This window comes from Lycium ferocissimum, chromosome 1, assembly GCF_029784015.1.
Source record: "Lycium ferocissimum isolate CSIRO_LF1 chromosome 1, AGI_CSIRO_Lferr_CH_V1, whole genome shotgun sequence".
Classification (NCBI taxonomy): Eukaryota; Viridiplantae; Streptophyta; class Magnoliopsida; order Solanales; family Solanaceae; genus Lycium; species Lycium ferocissimum.
In genome coordinates this window covers 7,986,167-8,007,174 of record NC_081342.1, presented here as the reverse complement: position 1 = coordinate 8,007,174, position 21,008 = coordinate 7,986,167, and the positions used below count along the sequence as shown (strand labels likewise).

General features: G+C 34.5%; 1 protein-coding gene across 1 annotated transcript; it reads right to left on the bottom strand.

Annotated features, from left to right (window-relative positions):
* Window positions 1-5,107: 5,107 nt before the first annotated feature.
* Window positions 5,108-5,587, bottom strand: LOC132061618 (uncharacterized). The gene has a single exon (XM_059454394.1). The coding sequence runs from the start codon at window positions 5,585-5,587 to the stop codon at window positions 5,108-5,110; it is 480 nt and encodes a 159-aa protein (XP_059310377.1).
* Window positions 5,588-21,008: the final 15,421 nt, after the last annotated feature.

The following is a 21,008-nucleotide window of genomic DNA, read 5'->3' as shown; positions in this document are numbered from 1 at the left end:
TCTTCTACTATCTCAAAAAAGTAACGAGCAGTCACTTGTACATGTAAGTAGCGTATAATAGATTGTTCTAATTAGTTTTTTTGTGGGGGTGGAGCATATATATATATATATATATATATATATATATATATATATATACACACACACACACACACACACACACACACACACATGTATATATATATATATAATAGATTGTTCTAATTAGTTTTTTTTTTTGGGGTGGAGCATATATATATATATATATATATATATATCACTTATTTATAGTTTTCTTCAATTTTTTACGCTATTTCACCTATTTAAAAGTATTTATTATAATTATGTCATTTTATAAAATACTAAAAATTAAAACCCCATGGGGCTTACGCCTCACTGAGGCAGACGTAAAACGTCCGGCCTTACGTCCTTGCCTTTTAAAACACTGATAATAACATTTAATGTTTCAATTTTATATGGCAGTTGAAACAAAATTACGCAAAAAGACATTTTTCCCGAACCTTTTATATTATAGAAGAAAACAAAGTTTTAAATTTAGAATCTTAAAGATCTTCGTAATTCATTAATCAAAAATAAAAAAACCTAATATATTATTAATAGTTTCATAACAATTTAAATTTTACTTATAAGAAATTTAATATGGATACCAAATATTGGTGGTAGAAAAGAAAAAAGAAAATGCGTGACTTTCTGTAGAAATTGAGAGAATTTGTGAAAAGTTTTGTATGTATTTTATTCCCATACGCACTGTATATATACAAACTTTGAGCAGAAATGAGAAATAACAAAGTACATACGTGTCTAGCTATGATTTGTACGGGTAAGAATAAAAAAACAATTCACTATGATTAGTCAGCATACATGGAATCCTATGTAATTGTATGGTTGTGATTAAATCCAATGGATGTTGATCGTTGGTTATTAGCATGCCACCGTTTCTCTAGAATGAGAGGAAGATACATCTTCTTGTCTCAATGTCGGCATTTTCTGTAGGATTCAACGCCCTTTTCTTTTGTAATATTTGCTCCTCTTCTTCATCTATCAACTTATCATCATGAACACTTGTAAATCCAACACCCCCCCTCAAGTTGGAGGGGGAGAGAGAGAGACCCAACTTGGAGAGACTATGAAAATGAGAAGGACCCGACAATGGTTTTGTAAAAATGTCGGCGAGCTGGGACGATGAAGGAACAAAATTCAGAGAGATTAATCCGGCCATGAACTGTTGACGGACAAAGTGGCAGTCGAGCTCAACGTGCTTCGTCCGTTCGTGAAACACCGGATTGCGAGCGATGTGCAAAGCGGCTTGACTATCGGAATGAATGGGTATCGGAAGTGTTGGAGCTGCAGATAAATCAGTCAACAAACGATGGAGCCAAGTCAATTCGGCGACAAGCCTTCGCATTGAACGGTATTCGCCGGCGGATGAGAGTGAGACCGAGATCTCGTTTTTTCGACTTCCACGAGATCGGGGAACCACCAAGGCCGATAAAAAAATCCACTAATTGATCTACGTGAATCAACACACGAAGCCCAATCCGCATCGCAAAATGCCAAAAGAGAAAGAGAGGGATCGATGAGAAAAACAATCCTTGGGCGGAGATGTACGCAAGTATCTTACAACACGAAGAGCAGCAGTGAAGTGTGGAACTCTGGGTTGTTGCATAAATTGTGAGAGGTGCTGAACAGCGAAAGAGAGATCTGGGCGAGTGTGAGTCAAGTAGTTGAGTTTCGCGATCATGCGATAAGTAAACGGCCGCAATCAATTCCCCGTGTACTGGAGATAATTTAGAAGAAGGATCCAAAGGAGATGGTGCCAATGGGAGATGATCGCAATTAAACTCGGATAGCGTATCGGTTGTGAACTTTCTTTGACAAAGGATGAGGCCCTGAGGTTCGCGAAGCACTTCCAAACCAAGAAAATAATGTAAGTTACCCAAGTCCTTTATTTTGAATTCGTTGTGTAAGAACTCCTTTAGAATAGCAAGCTCAGAGGAATTATTTCCTGTTAAAATGATGTCGTCGACATAAACTGCGACTATAGAAATAGAACCCTTATGTTGTTTGAAAAATAAGTTGTAATCATTCAAAGAAGAAGAAAAACCCTTGAAATTCAAAGCAGCAGTGAGACGAGCATACCACTCTCTGGATGCTTGTCGTAATCCATAAAGAGATTTGTTGAGTTTGAGGACATGGTTGGGGCTAGGGGATGACATACCGGGGAGGGAATTTCATGAAGACTTCCTCGTGTAAATTGCCATGTAAAAAAGCGTTATTCACATCCAATTGTGTCAATGCCCAACCTTTCTTAATAGCAACAACTAACAAACACCTAATAGTAGTCATCTTGACTACAAGGGAATAAGTCTCATTGAAATCAACCCTTCTTTTGAGTATCTCCTCTGACCACTAATCTTGCTTTTAACCTCTCAACGCTTCCATCAGAATGATGTTTGACCTTATAGACCCATTTACAAGCCAAGGCCCTTTTTCCAATAGGCAACTCAACTACAGTCCATGTTTGATTAGCTTCCAATGCATCAAATTCAGTTGTCATGGCCTGTTGCCAACCAGGGTGTTGAGCAGCTTGAGAAAAACTAATAGGTTCACTGATTTGTGAAATAGAATTCAATACCTGTTGATTGCAAATAGAAAAGAGCGAAACGGGGAAAAACTTGGGGTGTGGCAGAGAGAAACATGAAGAGAGGTCAGTGAGGACAACTGAATTGCATAAGTAATCAGACAAGTAACTTGGAGGTTTGATTGTTCTGGTTGAGGATCTAGTGGGGATAAGAGGAGGGGCAATGGGGGGTTCAGGATGAAGAATGGGAGACTGAGGAGGGAGAGGGGGTTGAGGGGGAGTTGCAGGATGATTAGAATCAGGAATTTGGGCAACAATAAGAGGATTAGAATCCAGTTGAAAAACATCAGAGGTGATAGGATCAAAACAAGCAGGGCTAGGAGGGTAAGAGGAAAAAATAGGATTAGAAACAAAACGAGATGAGAAGGGAAACACAGACTCATGAAAATGGACATCTCTAGAGATAAAAATCTTTCTAGTGGAGAGTTCCAGAAGTTTGTATCCCTTCTGACCCTGGGGGTACCCAATGAAAATGCAAGTTCTAGCTCTAGGGGAAAATTTGGATCTATTCTGAGGAGAAGTAGAAGCAAAACATAAACATCCAAATGACCTTAGGAAGTTGTATGTAGGAGGTTTACCAAAAATCAGTTCATAGGGAGTTTTGCCTTTAAGAACAGAGGAGGGAAATCTGTTTATTAAGAACGTATGTTGATGAGCAAGCATTCCCCCAATAACAAATAGGTAATTTAGATTGATACAAAAGTGCCCCTAGAGGTTTCCAAAAGGTTTCTATGTTTTCTCTCAACAATACCATTTTGTTGAGGGGTCCCAATGCAAGAAGTTTGATGAAAAATGCCTTGTGATTTAAAAAAATTCGAGAGGACAGTGTAAGTACCACTACCTAATTCTAGAGCATTATCAGATCGTATGACCTTCACTTTGTGATTAAATTGTCTTTCCACCATGGACAAAAAATGTTTAAGCATGGAGAAGGCATTACTTTTTGTACTAAGTAAATAAGTCCAAGTACACCTACTAAAGTCATCAACAATTGTAAGGAAATATTTGTAACCATTATGAGTTGGTGATTTATAAGGACCCCATGTGTCAATGTGGATTAATTCAAAAATACACTTAGTCTTGATTGAACTAGTAGGAAATGGTAGTTTAGATTGCCTAGCCAAAGGACAAACATCACAAGGACAATCAAGAGTAGAAGATGATGAAATGAAACTCATGCTTTTCATTGCAGAAATGGGTAAATGTCCCAATCTAATGTGCCACAACATTACATTGGAGTTGGAATTTAAAGAAACAGAGCTGCTGAAATTATTACATGCAGGAATTGAAAAACTGGAAAGTAATCCTAAGCTATTCTTAGAAGAACTTGGAAGCTGAGAAACAGGTGACTGGAGAACATAGATGCCATTTCTAGCTTGACCAAGAACCTGAGGGATCTTCACTAAAAGGTCCTGCATAACACAGTGAGTAGAAGAAAAACTTAGAATACATACGAACTGTCTGCAAAATTTATTTACAGAAATTAGATTGATTTTGAAAAATGGAACAAACAAAACATTATGAAGAATCAATTTAGGAGATAATGTAACTGAACCTCCATGAGTTACCTTGACCCTAAAAGAATTAGGAAGATTGATAAAAGGGGAGAAGGCAAAGGTTTAAGGCTAGAGAAAAATTTGGCATCATATGACATGTGCTCAGATGCACCAGAGTCAATGATCCAAGAATCAGTGTTCATATATGTAAAATAAGCAACAGGGTCATTGAAAATATTACCAGCACAGTGAACCATATTAGCATTCACATCTGAACTTGAAACCCCCAGGCTACTCAGCTGAAGAAGCTGGAACAACTTAGAAATCTGATCTGGTGTGAAGGGGTTTCCAGTACACTCAACCATACTAGCATTTACCCCGGATTGCCAACTTTAGTATGTTTAAGAATTTGAAGCAGCTGACTGATTTGCTCTTGAGTAAAAGGGTTTTCTTCTCCCTCAAGAAACACAGTGTGTTGTGCATTAGGGGTTCCTAGCACAGCATTGCTTTTAATTCCTACTTGGAATTTCTGATTCTTTGTGAATTTAAAATCGGCAGGAAACCCAATTATTCTGTAGCACTTATCAATAGAATGTCCTGATTTCTTGCAATGTGAGCAAATTAAGTTGTTCCTCTTTCCTTTATACTCATAGTTCTGAGGCTTATTAGTTGAAGAGGGTTGCTGAACTGCCAAGTAAGAGGATGAATCTCCAGGAAACTTAGAGTTGACATAGAATTCCCTTTGCTTCTCACTTTGAATCAAGAGAGAGTAAGCAAGATTGACATTGGGGAGAGGAGAGATCATGAGTATGTTGCTCTGTGTGTCCATAGGTGTCATTTAGTCCCATTAAGAACTGAATAAGCCTTTCATCCTGGTGAGACTTCAACATTTTAGTTTTTCCTCCACATTTACAGTCACAAGCACAGGTCACAGAGGTATATAATACATCAAGTTCATCCCATAATAGCTTTATCTTTGTAAAATAACTTTCGCTATATCACTGTTACCTTGCACTAAGTCACTGATTTCCTTCTGCAGGTGGTAGAGTTTGGCCCCATTGGATTGGCCAAACCTATCTTCAAGATCTGTCCAAAGGCTCTCAGCAGTTTTTGAGTAAAGCACACTGGCTGCTATCTCCTGGGAGAGGGAATTAAGCAACCAAGAAGTGACCATATCATTGCATCGAGTCCAAAGTGAAAAAGAGGGAGAATCAACAGATGGTGATTTGCAGCTCCCATTGATGAAACCAAGTTTATTCTTAGCTGAGAGTGCAATAAGAAGGGCTCTCCTCCAGCCTGCAAAACCACGACCATCAAAGGTGGTATTGACTAGTGTCATACTAGGTGAATCTGATGGATGGAGAAAGAAAGGACTACTGGAATCAAGAGGAGTAGATCCAGTAGCTGCAGGAGTGGATTCAGTGGCATTTCCAACAAGAACACCTGCCATTTTGGATCAAAGGGAGTGAAGAAGAAAGAAAGTGAGAAATGAAGAATGAAGTAGGAATAGGATCGAATATTCCTAATCTGATACCATGTAGAAATTGAGAGAATTTGTGAAAAGTTTTGTATGTATTTTATTCCCATACGCACTATATATATACAAACTTTGAGCAGAAATGAGAAATAACAAAGTACATACGTGTCTAGCTATGATTTGTACAGGTAAGAATAAAAAAATAATTCACTATGATTAGCTGTACATGGAATCCTATGTAATTGTATGGTTGTGATTAAATCCAACATGAGATGTTGATCGTGGTTATTAGCATGCCACTGTTTCTCTAGAATGAGAGGAAGATATACATCTTCTTGTCTCAATGTCGGCATTTTCTGTAGGATTCAACGCCCTTTTCTTTTGTAATATTTGCTCCTCTTCTTTATCTATCAACTTATCATCATGAACACTTGTAAATCCAACACTTTCTGCGCTTCAGGTGATTTGATAGTTCCTCTTCCGATTTCATTATTCTGTATGGTTGATGCTTTCTCTGTTCAAAGAAAAAAAAACTATCAGTAATTGATCCAGATGTGTTCAATGTCAAACTATCTTTAGAAGAATTATTGTTTTCAGACAGTTTGGATGGTTGTTACATATTGTTTCATAATATATGTTTTATATAGTATTGTGTTGTAATGTATTGTTTTGATGAGTACAACGTTTGGATGGATTGTATCGTTTCCCACCGTTACATAATGTCACACATCAGTAATTTGAAGGATAAACCTACAAGAAAAGTTGGGTACAAGGTAGAGCTATTATAAAAAGGTAAGGTAAAAGTATAAAATTGGATTATTAAATAATAAGTAAAGATAAAATAAGGGAATAAAATTAAGTAACAACGCGATCACACTAAATTAGTCGTTACATAAAATGAGACTAATTAAATCTAGGACTCAGTTACTAACATCTGATGTCGCTTATCCTAGAATTTAGAAATCATAAAGTTCAAATCCTGACGCCGTTTTTGAAGATAAATACTACTCCATACTTTTGTGTTGGCATTACATACTCGTCTATGGATTTCTTTTATTTGGGAATGTGGAAGTGAAGGGTGTAGGAAGCAATATTTGGCTAGCTAATTGGAGATGTAGAACAAGAAAATCTGGAGGATGCCACTGTTTGGAGGTTTTACATGTTTTTGAAGCTATTAAGTACCTGTTTCATTGCAGTCTCATACTCGTTTATACAACAAAAACATACCCAGTGTAGTCCCACAAGTGGGTCTGGATTTGAATTTTCTGGTGAAAGCTTTGCTAAAGATAAAGGGAATTGTCTTGGCAAATATGACTAAAGAGTAATATTTTCACCTCTTTCTAACTTTTTCTACTCCTCTTGCTTTATAGTTTTCCGGTTTGTTTGACTTCCACATTGATTCTATGAACTATTTGTCTCCTTTGGATATTGTGATATTTTGTAAACTTTAAGTTGCAATTTTATGTTATAAAGCCCAGCGGCATTGAGCTATACTCTGTATTCTTTTCTTAATTCGCTCTTTCCACTCTGTTCCTCTCCTTTCTTTCTGCGTCCTATCGAGGTACAATAGACATCCAAGATGAGAAAATCCATGGGATATATACTGAACAAACTAGCTACGGAGTCCAAAATTAAGATAGGTGTATATTCAGTACTCAGTAGTCACAGTCTAGAATGAACTTAAGGTTTTCATATAGTGCTCAAACATATGTAATTTTTTTTTCTAGTATAACAACAGAAAACTTTTATTAGTCCATCCGTAGAACTTATAGAATTGATTACTCTATAATTGCATATAATAGATGATCATCACAGAGTTTATAACATACTCTATGACGATATTACAAATTAGATGATGATGACATTGACCAGTTGAAAACTAGATTCTGTTCGAAGTTGAAGTAGAGAAATAAACCATCTGGCCTTATATTCCACGTGCACCTTTTATGCTGAATGTCACACCTAGGTATATCTCTGTTAAAATCAAAAAGAAGAAAAGTACCGAACCTAGGACCGAAGTCATGTTACATAAAAGTGTAGGATTTAAATGGTGTATCGCGACTTCAACGGGATATCTGTGAACTCCTGATTGTCTAAGGTCAACTCTTGGTTGAGTAATATCACCATTAATTACACAACTGGCTGATAATGGATCGATTAGCTCATCAATGATATCTACATTGAAGAAATTTGCAGTTGCGTAGAAGGAGAATGATGATAAGAAGAAGAGGGAGACTAAAATTGGCAATTGAAATTTGAGTGAAGAAGGCATTTTTTCTCTTTTGTTACTCAAGTTTTTGGAGTTTGAGCTCTTTAAATAGGCTAAATTATAAAGAAGAAGAAAGCTTAATTTGTTAAGTTCTTAATTGAATTTGAACACAATCAAGAATTGGATTGTAAAAATGGAAGTCTACTAAAAACATCATTTTATTCTTGGAATAATCAACTATAGGTATGTAATTATGTTAATCACATAAATCATACACACACAAATGCTAACTTTTGAATATTCATAATTATATTTACAAGAATGGCTTGTCCCTAAATTTGGAAGATGCAAATGCAGAAACCAAATAAATTACTTACTTTACTTGACCGAAATACTCTCGTTTGGGCAAACTAAGTAATTCTGGTTAAAAAAAAAAAAAAAAAAAAAGAAGAAGTATAATTACAGTTCAACCTATTATTATACCCTTCTTCCCAATTTATATGGCGTCGGTGTTCAAATTGCAAGAGTTAAACAAATTATCTTTTATCATGATTTTTTCATATGCTTTTTAAACATTCTAAATGGCTAATTATTGTAGCTTATAGTACTTTACGTAGTTTTTAAATATTTAGATTTTAATTTTAAAAATCTTAAAGATTCTATGTTGAAATATGAAGCATAAATTGAGACAAAGGGAGTAATTATTACACTATCTGTAAAGGTTTCCTTTGAAGCATTAAATTCAAATCGCTCTCTATTGTGACAAAACTTAAAAATGATTTCTTTTGGGATAAGACACTATTACCCCCTTGAACTATACCCGAAGTTGCTACGACACACCTTACCTTTTCCTGCTTTTTATTACCCCCTAAACTTATTTAAAACAGAATAATTAGCCCCCTAAACGCTGATGCCCACTCTCATATGGGAGAGTGACATACACTCTCCTTGCCACATGTGTATTTATTTGTTTTATTTTTTATTTTTTAAGCTTACCTATCAATTTTTAAAAAAAAAATAAAAACTGAATTTTCTTTAAAAAAAATGATTTTTAAAACCCGTTTTAAAAAAAAAATTGATTTTTCTTTTAAAAAGAAAACAAAACTGAAAACATGGATTAAAAAAAAAATTAAAAAACTGAATTTTCTTTTAAAAAATGATTTTTAAAGCCCCTTTTTTAAAAAATATATTGAAAATAATTTTTTAAAATGAAAAAACTGAATTTTCTTTAAAAAAGATGATATTTAAAATCCATTTTTTAAAAAATATTTAAAAAATCTGAAAATTAGATTTTTTTAAAAAACCCGTTTAAAAAAAAACAGAAAACATGAATTTTTTTAAAATATGGAAAACTTGATTATTTTTTTAAAATGTCTTAAAAAATCTTGATTTTCATGATTTCATTTTCTTAGGACACTTTTATTTTTCAAATGAAATCCGAAAAAAGTGTTTTTTATCAAAATGTGAAAAAATTGAATTTTTATAAAATTTTGGAAAAAATTGTTTATTTTTTTAAAATGTGGAAAACCCGTTTTTTAAAACTAAATTTGGAAAACTAGATTTATTTTCATATATGGAAAAAAATAATCAGTTTTTCAGATTTAAAAAATGTCCAAATTTTTTAATAAGAAGACTCAATTTTCCAGATCATTTTCTAAAAAAAATGGATTTTTCATATTTTTTAAAAAACAATTCAGTTTTTTTGTATTTTAAAAAAATACAGATTTTTAAGGAAAAAAATTAAGTTTTCCACTTTTTTATGTTTCTCACTCTCTCAAAGAGAGTGAAACACACTCTTCTTGCCACGTCAGCGCTTAGGGGGTAGTTATTCTATTTTAAATAAGTTTAGGGGGTAATAAAACCCAGGGAAAGGTAAGGTGTATCGTAGCAACTTCGGGTATAGTTTAAGGGCCTAATAGTGCCTTATCCCATTTCTTTTTGAACAAAACTTTAAATTTAGATAATAGGTGCAGATTACTTTGGAAAAATTTAACCTCATATCATCTCGAAAAAAATATAAATTACAAGAAATACATGTACAACCAGACCTCTCTATAATAACATCGAAATAAATGTACAGCCGGAGCTCTCTATAATGACATCATTTGTTTTTTTAAAAATAAAATAAAATTGTGCTATAACTTCATAACTTCTCTTTTGATTTAACATCTACTCTTAATGCTTATTATTGTGTTTGTATTATTAAAAATAGACTTGCATATTAACGAATTCGCTGAACGGATGAGAATTAGGTGTGATCACAGTTTTTGACAAATTCAATCGTACCAAATATAAATTTAAATTAACCAAGGCAACAAATTTCAAGTAACAAATGGCTGATATATGTACATAACAACATTTGATGTTTCAATTTTATATTGCAGTTGAAACAAAATTACGCAAAAAGACATTTTTCGCGAACCTTTTATATTATAGAAGAAAACAACAACAACAACAACATACCTAGTGGAATTCCACAGTGTGGGGTCTGGGGAGGGTAAAATGTACGCAGACCTTACCTCCATCTCGGAAGATAGAGAGGCTGTTTCCGGAAGACCCTCGGCTCAATAGAAAACATGATATATTATAGAAGAAAACAAAGTTTTAAATTTAGAATCTTAAAGATCTTCGTAATTCATTAATTAAAAATAATAAAAAAAACCTAATATATTATTAATAGATTCATAACAATTTGAATTTTACTTATAAAAAATTAAATATGGATACCAAATATTGGCGGTAGAAAAGAAAAAGGAAAATGCATGACTTTCTGAGCTTCAGGTAATTTGGTAGTTCCTCTTCCGATTTCATAATTCTATAATGATTGATGCTTTCTCTGTTCAAAGAAAAAAAAACTATCAGTAATTGATCCAGATGTGTTCAATGTCAAACTATCTTTAGAAGAATTATTGTTTTCAGACTGTTTGGATGGTTGTTACATATTGTTTCATAATGTATCGTTTTATATAATATTGTGTTGTACTGTATTGTATTGATGAGTACAACGTTTGGATAGATTGTATGTTTCCCACCCTTACATAATGTCACACAATGTCACACATCAGTAATTTGAAGGTTAAACCTACAAGAAAAGTTGGGTACAAGGTAGAGCTATTATAAAAAGTAGGGTAAATGATAAAATTGAATTATTAAATAATAAGTAAAGATAAAATGAGGGAATAAAGTTAAGGTGACAACGCGATCACACCAAATTGGTCGTTACATAAAATGAGACTAATTAAATTTAGGACTCAGTTACTAACATCTGATGTCGCTTATCCTAGAATTTAGAAATCATAAAGTTCAAATCCTGACGCCGTTGTTGAAGATAAATACTACTCCACTTTTGTGTTGGCATCACATACTCGTCTATGGATTTCTTTTATTTTGGAATGTGGAAGTGAAGGGTGTAGGAAGCAATATTTGTCTAGCTAATTGGAGATGTAGAACAAGAAAATCTGGAGGATGCCCTTTGTTTGGAGGTTTTACATGTTTTTGAAGCTATTAAGTACCTGTTTCATTGCAGCCTCATACTCATTTATACAACAAAAACATACCTAGGGTAGTCCCACAAGTGGGTCTGGGGATGGTAGGATATACACACACCTCATCCCTACCTTTGTGGCGGTAGAGAGGTTGTTTCCAATAGACCCTCCGCTCATACAAATTTTATGTCTCAGATTAATGTTTATGCATTGTCCTTCTTTTTCTTTTCTCAAAATAATAATGTAATTATGGTTCGTCAAATGTCACCACAAGTTTATACTTAATGGCAGAGGTGGGAGTTCTTGAATGACAAACTAACTTCTCAACATACCAATTAGTCAGATTTTCAAAATTATTCACTGCTTGATTTGAATTTTCTGGTGAAAGCCTTGCTAAAGATAAAGGGAATTGTCTTGGCAATTATGACTAAAGAGTAATATTTTCACCTCTTTCTAACTTGTTTTTACTCCTCTTGCTTTATAGTTTTCCGGTTTGTTTGACTTCCACATTGATACTATGAACTATTTGTCTCCTTTGGATATTGTGATATTTTGTAAACTTTAAGTTGCAATTTTATGTTATAAAGCCCAGCGGCATTGAGCTATATTCTGTATTCTTTTCTTAATTCGCTCTTGCTACTCTGTTCCTCTCCGTTCTTTCTGCGTCCTATCGAGGTACAATAGACATCCAGATGAGAAAAAACCATGGGATATATACTGAACAAACTAGCTACGGAGTCCAAAATTAAGATATGTGTATATTCAGTACTCAGTAGTCACAGTCAAGAATGAACTTAAGGTTTTCATATAGTGCTCAAACATATGTAATTTTTTTTTCTAGTATAACAACGTTTAAAACTTTTATTAGTCCATCCGTAGAACTTATAGAATTGATTACTCTATAATTGCATATAACAGATGATCATCACAGAGTTTAATTGCATATAATAGATGATCATCACAGAGTTTATAACATACTTTATGATGATATTACAAATTAGATGATGATGACATTGACCAGTTGAAAACTAGATTCTGTTCGAAGTTGAAGTAGAGAAATAAACCCTCTGGCCTTATATTCCACGTGCACCTTTTATGCTGAATGTCACACCTAGGTATATCTCTGTTAAAATCAAAAAGAAGAAAAGTACCGAACCTAGGACCAGAAGTCATGTTACATAAAAGTGTAGGATTTAAATGGTGTACTGCGACTTCAACAGGATATCTGTGAACTCCTGATTGTCTAAGGTCAACTCTTGGTTGAGTAATATCACCATTAATTACACAACTGGCTGATAATGGATCGATTAGCTCATCAATGATATCTACATTGAAGAAATTTGCGGTTGCGTAGAAGGAGAATGATGATAAGAAGAAGAGGGAGACTAAAATTGGCAATTGAAATTTGAGTGAAGAAGGCATTTTTTCTCTTTTGTTACTCAAGTTTTTGGAGTTTGAGCTCTTTAAATAGGCTAAATTATAAAGAAGAAGAAAGCTTAATTTGTTAAGTTCTTAATTGAATTTGAACACAATCAAGAATTGGATTGTAAAAATGGAAGTCTACTAAAAACATCATTTCATTCTTGGAATAATCAACTATAGGTATGTAATTATGTTAATCACATAAATCATACACACACAAATGCTAACTTTTGAATATTCATAATTATATTTACAAGAATGGCTTGTCCCTAAATTTGGAAGATGCAAATGCAGAAACCAAATAAATTACTTACTTTACTTGACCAAAATACTCTCGTTTGGGCAAACTAAGTAATTCTGGTTAAAAAAAAAAAAAAAAAAAAAAAAAGAAGTATAATTACAGTTCAACCTATTATTATACCCTTCTTCCCAATTTATATGGCGTCGGTGTTCAAATTTCAAGAGTTAAACAAATTATCTTTTATCATGATATTTTCATATGCTTTTTAAACATTCTAAATGGCTAATTATTGTAGCTTATAGTACTTTATGTAGTTTTTAAATATTTAGATTTTAGTTTTAAAAATCTTAAAGATTCTATGTTGAACTATGAAACATAAATTGAGACAAAGGGAGTAATTATTACACTATCTGTAAAGGTTTCCTCTGAAGCATTAAATTCAAATCGCTCTCTATTGTGACAAAACTTAGAATTGATTTCTCTTTGAATTTTAAAAATAGGTCTAGGATTACTTTGGAAAATTTACATTTTTTTGCGCGGATTGCCCTTCATTTGTGGTGGTCTTTTATTTTTGCCCTTCAAATTAGTGGTCTTTAAGTTTTGCCCTTCGCGTAATACCCCGAGGTTATGGGTTCGAACCCCAGCTCACTAAAAAATAAAAAAAAAATCGCAAGGCATAATTTGGATGGGCAGAATGCCTTAAGGCCAAAATTCTACCTTGCGAATTTTTTCAAAATTTTTGACTGAGCGGGGTTCGAATCCGAAACCAAGGGATTTTTAGCGAAGGGCAAAAGTTAAAGACCACCAATTTGAGGGACAAAAATTAAAGACCACCCCCAGTGAAGGGCAATCCTACAAATTTCCCGAAAATTTAACCTCAGATCATCTCGAAGAAATATAAATTACAAGAAATACATTTACAACCAGACATCTCCATAATGATATTGAAATAAATGTACAACCAGACTTCTCTATTAATGATATTGTTTGTTAAAAAAATTGTTGTTATAACGAATGACTGATATACATAATATCAGTATAGGCATAATACATAAACAGACCCTTAAACTTGGCCTCAGCTGACAAGTATGCCCTCCAACTTTGGGTGTGCATAAGTACACATCAACTTGTATAAATTGAACATGTAAACACAAATGCGGACATGGCACTGACGTGTCACATAAATTTTTAAGGGCCACGTCAGCATTTGTGTTTACATGTTCAACTTTATATAAGTTGAGGTGCCTACTTGTGCACACCCAAAGTTGGAGGGCATACTTGCCAGCTGAGGCCAAGTTTAAGGGCCTATTTATGTATTATGCCTATCAGTATATCATGTTTCGATCTTATATGTCTGTTATAAACCCAATTACGCAAAAAGGCATTTTTCCGGAACCTTTTATATTATCATAAAAGAAGACAGTTTTTAAATTTAGAATCTTAAGGATATTCATTAAAAATGTTAAAACTGTAATATATTATTAATAAATTCACAACTATTTAAATTTTACTTATAAAAATAAAACAATTTAAAAAGATAAATAAATTAAAACAATAAATATATTATAAAAACAAAAGCTACAAGAATAGTAAAAATTAAAAAAAAGAAATTAAAATAAAAAATAAATAAAATAGAAATAAACAAAAATAAAATTGAAAAGGAAAGGACTTAAAAAGTAATCCTGTAAGTAATTACCAGCAATGCTCACCTTCACCTGAGTATTGAAGAGTGTAATTATTCCCCTCAATTACACCCAATTAGACCAAGTAATTAAAATATATCAAAACTGTGTAATCCAATTACATGGCGGCTTTCGAAACATACTGCAATCTCTTTCGGAGAAAGCCCTGCGCTTCAGGTAAATCTGTAGTTTATCCAGCTTTGTTCAATTGAACACTTGATATAGGGTACACATTTGATTTTGTTCTGATTGTTTGAATTTCAGGGTTCATCCTTTACTTTGTTTGAATTGTAAAGAATTAATCGATGTGCGTGCAAGCTGGCAGGACACCATGGTTATTAAAAAAAAAAAAAAGAGATAAAGTTGTTTAAGGCTTTGTTCTAGTGGTAAGAGCCCAATATGTCACGTGCAGGATAGGCACAACTCACGGGTTCAAACCTTGCTGCAGACAAAAGCCCGATTTTCCAACCGAGAGCCTATTGGTCCTCGGGGATTTTTCGATTTAAAAAAAATAGATAAATCTACTTAGAAAGAAAAATGAAGGTTGTTGTGTTAGACATTCTTTTTTATGATTATGGGTCTAAATCAACTTGCACATACCTCGACTAACTTAACTGGTACCTACAAACTTCCATAACCACAATATCGGGTAATTCTGTCCATCAAGGCTTAGGCCGATAGGAGAAACCATCTAGTATTTTTTGCCTTTGCTAGGATCTAAACATCATGGTTAGTTTGCTTTGTAGATATAGTGGGGAAAGATAAATGCTACTCCATGTTTTGGTTGTGGCATTACAGACTTGTCTATGGATTTCTTTTATGGTTGAGATGTGAAACTGAAGAGTATAGTAAGCAATGCCTGTCTAACCAATTGGGTTAGTGGAATTAATTCTGTTTGGGAAAAGGTTTGCAACTTTTCTTTAATTAAATAAATAATAATTAATTAAATAAATAATAAATAATTAAATAATTAAAATTAAAGGAAATTTGGTCCAAAAAGATTATCAGTCAAATCATTTGACCGAAGTCGAAGCCGAAGCCGAGCGAAGATGACGGCGCGAGGGGAGACCCTCTTCTTGACCCTTTAGCAACAAGAAGGAGTGCTTCTACTTTTAAGTAGAAGAACTTTTCTTTCCACCACCTATGAGGGACAAATGCTTATTTCATAAAGCAAGAGGGAACAACTCATTTTCCCTTAATTTCTTTTCCCTCCATTTCCCATTCAACCTATCAATTAAACCCAACAATCCCCCACATGAATGGGGAATGGCTATAAGATAAAGGAATGCACAAACAAGTGTATGATATACAAGCGAAGATTAATTGCATCTGGATAAGTAGGTTTCCTTTTGAACTTTCCGTAGTGAACTTATATCGGATATACTCGATCAATCGGTAGATGTGATATCTTTGAACCGTCGAACTTTGTTGTATACCTAGACAACATAAGTCACACAATTAACCCTCAACCATCTATGGTTCTCACGGTTGTGTTCGTTTCAGCCATGAACACCGCCTGGTTTCGTGAATGCATAGAGAATGGGCCTTTATCATCATTCCCGTTGAAGCGGCTTATACCTCATACTCACATAGGTGATTTCTAAACGTGTGGTCCTATAGACACACTATCTGGTCATGTTCTGCCAGACTTAGACAATCATTAAAAAACTTTAATGCTTTATTAACTCATTAAAAAGCCTTAAGGTTTCATCGTTGTTTCTGAACATTGTCTTCATCACGAGAATGGGTTGAGTTATTTGACAATGTTGAACCATCATTCATAACTTTGTTTGATCTCTTTGAACCTACCTCTTGGGATCTCCAGTCTACTAGGTAGAGTTACCGCCATGATGACTCGTCTTAGGCCTTAACCCCATTTCCCTCGATGATCTTTCAACAGCCTCTCTAGATAGGCCTTTTGTTAGCGGATCCAATACGTTATCTCTTGACTTTACGTAGTCAATAGTGATAACACCACTAGAGAGTAGTTGTCTAACGGTATTGTGTCGCCGTCGAATGTGACGCGATTTTCCATTATACATAACGTTCCCTGCCCTACCTATTGCCGCTTGGCTATCACAATGTATACATATAGGTGCCAAAGGTTTGGGCCAAAATGGAATATCTTCCAAGAAATTTCGGAGCCATTCAGCTTCTTCACCAGCCTTGTCTAAAGCTATAAATTTAGATTCCATTGTAGAGCGGGCGATGCATGTCTGTTTTCATGATTTCCAAGAGACTGCTCCTCCACTAACGGTGAAAACATATCCACTCGTAGATTTAACTTCAGATGATCCGGTGATCCAGTTTGCATCACTATATTCCTCAATTACTGCGGGATATTTATTATAATGCAAAGCATAGTTTTGGGTGTGTTTCAAATACCCCAAGACTCGTTTCATTGCCATCCAATGAGTTTGATTGGGATTACTCGTGAATCGACTCACTTGCTAATAGCACATGCTATATCCGGTCGTGTACAATTCATAATATACTTCAAACTTCCCAAAACTCGTGCATAGTCCAATTGTGAGTCACTTTCACCTTCATTCTTTTGAAGTGCAAAACTTACATCAATTGGAGTCTTTGCAATATTGAAATTTAAATACTTGAGCTTGTCAAGTACCCTTTCAATATAATGTGACTGTGATAATGCTAAACCTTGTGGAGTTTTATGGATCCTAATTCCTAAGATCAAATCAGAAACTCCTAATTCTTTCATGTCAAATTTGCTAGCAAGCATACGCTTCGTAGCATTTACATCGGCAATATCTCTGCTCATTATTAACATGTCATCAACATATAAACAAACAATGACTTCATGAATTGGAGTGTTTTTAATGTAAACACATTTGTCACACTCATTAATCTTAAATCCATTTGCCAACATTGTTTGGTCAAATTTCGTATGCCATTGTTTGGGTGCTTGTTTAAGTCCACAAAGTGACTTAAAAGGTTTGCACACTTTCGTTTCTTTACCAGGAACCACAAAACCCTCAGGTTATTCCATGTAAATTTCTTCCTCCAATTCTCCATTTAGGAAAGCTGTCTTGACATCCATTTGATGGATTTCAAGACCATATCTGTTGCCGGTGCCACTAACACCCGAATAGATGTTATCCTTGTTACCGGCGAGTATGTGTCAAAGTAATCAAGGCCTTCTTTTTGTCTATAACCTTTGACCACAAGTCTTGCCTTATATTTGTCAATAGTGCCATCAACTTTCATTTTCCTTTAAAGATCCATTTTGATCCTAAAGGTTTATTTCCAGGAGGAAGATCGACCAATTCCCATGTATGGTTGTTCAAAATTGATTCAATCTCACTATTGATTGCCTCTTTCCAAAATCTTTGAATGAGAAGAAGACATCGCTGCTTCAAATGTTTGAGGCTCATTTTCAAGCAAGAATTTCACAAGATCTGGTCCAAAGGAAGTAGATGTCCTTTGACGTTTGCTAAGCCTTGGATCCTCTTCACTTGGTGTACTTTTCTTTGGTTCTTCCTGCGGTCGTTTAGATCTTTCACTTGACGACTCACATTCAGTTTTATACGAATAAATGTTTTCAAAGAATCAGCACTATCTGATTCAATTACCGTATTAACATGAATTTCGGGATTGTTCGATTTGTGAACCAAAAATCGACAAGCTTTGTTGTTTGAAGCATAGCCAATAAAAACACAATCCACAGTTTGTGGTCCGATTTTTACCCTTTTGGGCAAAGGAACTTGGACCTTTGCTAAACACCCCCACACTTTGAAATATTTCAAGTTGGGTTTTCTTCCTTTCTATAGTTCATATGGAATAGATTCTATTTTGCTGTGGGGCACCCTGTTGAGTATTCAATTAGCTGTAAGGATAGCTTCTCCCCACAAGTTCTGCGGTAAACCGAAACTTATTAATAAAGCATTCATCATTTCCTTTAATGTTCGGTTTTTCCTTTCCACAATTCCATTTGATTGTGGTGTGTATGGGGAAGTAGTTTGATGAATAATTCCATATTCTAAACATATCTCTGCAAAAGGAGATTCGTATTCTCCACCCATATCACTTCTAATCATTTTTATCTTTTTATTCAATTGATTTTTCACTTCGTTCTTGTATTGATTAAATGCATCAATTGCTTCATCCTTACTATTAAGCAAATATACATAACAATATCGAGTGCAATCGTCAATGAACGTTATAAAATACTTTTTCCCACCGCGAGATGATGTTGACTTCATATCACATATATCTGTGTGGATTAAGTCTAAAGGATTTGAACTCCTATCAATAGACTTATATGGATGTTTAACAAACTTAGATTCAACACAGATTTCACATTTTGATTTATTACACTCGAATTTAGGCAATACTTCTAAATTAATCAATTTTCGCAAGGTTTTGTAGTTGACATGTCCTAAACGAACATGCCATAAATCATTTGACTCTAATAAGTAAGACGAAACTGAATTCTTATTAATATTGTTAACAACCATTACATTTAGTTTGAAAAGGCCCTCAATGAGGTAGGCCTTTTTCTATGAGCATATCATTCTTACTTATTACAATTTTCTCACTAACCAGCACGTACTTAAACCCGTTTTTGATGAGTAGTCCGGCTAAAACTAAATTCTTCCTAATTGTTGGAATGTGTAGAACGTTGTTGAGAGTCAGCACCTTGCCGGAAGTCATCTTCAGAAGTGTCTTCCCATATCCTTCAACCTTGGCTGTTGCAGTATTTCCCATAAACAGTTCCTCTTCGGGTCCAGCTGGAGCGTAGGTTGCAAATGCTTCTTTTACAAATAAGCAAAAATGTCGAGTGGCACCAGAATCAAGCCACCACTCCTTTGGGTTTCCAACCAAATTGCACTCCGATAGCATTGCACACAGAACATCCATGTCATCATTCTTCTCCACCATATTGGCTTGTCCCTTTTTCTTGTCCTTTTTCGGGAGACGACAATCTGGGGCTTTGTGGCCAGCTTTCCCACAATTATAACAATTGCCCTTGAATTTTTTCTTGTTCTTCTCCTTACTTTTTCCAAAAGGTTTCTTCCTTTTCTTACTCTTTGGAGCAGGTTCTTCAACGATGTTCACTCCCATAATCGTTGAATTTCCACGCGACTTCTTTTCAACAACTTTATTATCTTCCTCAATCTTCAAGCGAATCACAAGATCTTCCAGCGACATTTCCTTACGCTTGTGTTTCAGATAGTTCTTGAAGTCTCTCCATGAAGGAGGCAACTTCTCAATCACAGCAGCCACTTGAAATGCCTCGTTGATCACCATACCTTGAAGAATAAGGTCATGGATAAGGACTTAGAGGTCTTGAACTTGGGTTCCAACAGTTTTACTGTTTGTCATCTTGTAGTCAAGAAACTTGGCAACCACGAATTTTTTCAAGCATGCATCTTCAGTTTTATACTTCTTTTCGAGTGCAAGCCATAATTCTTTTGAAGTTTTGGCAGAACTGTAGACATTATACAGATCATCATCTAGTGCACTAAGGATGTATCCTTTGCACAAAAAATGCATACTTCCAAGCCTCGATAATCATAAAGCGGCGGTTTTCAAGCATTCCTTCTTCGATAACGGAGGATTTTCATTTGTGAACTTCTACATACCTAGAGTAGTCGACGAGTAAGAACATTCGTTCTTTGCCATCCTTTGAAGTTGATACAAGAAAACTTCACGGGTTTCTCTGCCGGTGCCATCGCATGTGCAGCAGTTGGTCAGCTTGACGATGCAACATTTGTTGGCCCAATGATCACGCATGTGCCGTAGTACCACGATCGCACCAACGGTTGCGGTTCCATTAGGAGCATTAACATCACTTCTGTTTCCATTCTTCACTATCAATAATTGACAAACCGATTAATAAATGGTAAATGAAACGAACGAACGTAGAGAATATATATATATATATATATATATATATATATATATATATATATATATATATATATATATATTTCAAACGATTCGAGAATCTATTTCACAATGAAGTTTTTATGTTCTTCAAATCGTGTCACTGTTATGAACTTTAATAATCCAATGGCTTTTTTATGTTCTTCAAGTTGGACTAGAAAAATTCCAACGGAGTAGAAAACCAGAAGGTTTTAGTCTCCAAAACAGAATACAGATTAATATAAATATATGAACTATAATTTCCTTAAGACTGTTATTAAATCTGTATTGCAAAAAATTCTTTGAAACAAGAATAGTGAAAAAACGAATCGGGATGTATTCTCCGCAAACTACAGAAAACGAAATTAGCAGAAACTGAAAAATACTATGAACAGTATGTTAAATTGTATGGAAAAATGAAATCGAGCCCACTGAATTTACAGTGTGTCCTTAAGGAAATTATTCC

Bases quoted from the DNA above. Each gene is read 5' to 3' on its own strand.
- LOC132061618 (XM_059454394.1), bottom strand. From the start codon at position 5,587: ATGGCAGGTGTTCTTGTTGGAAATGCCACTGAATCCACTCCTGCAGCT.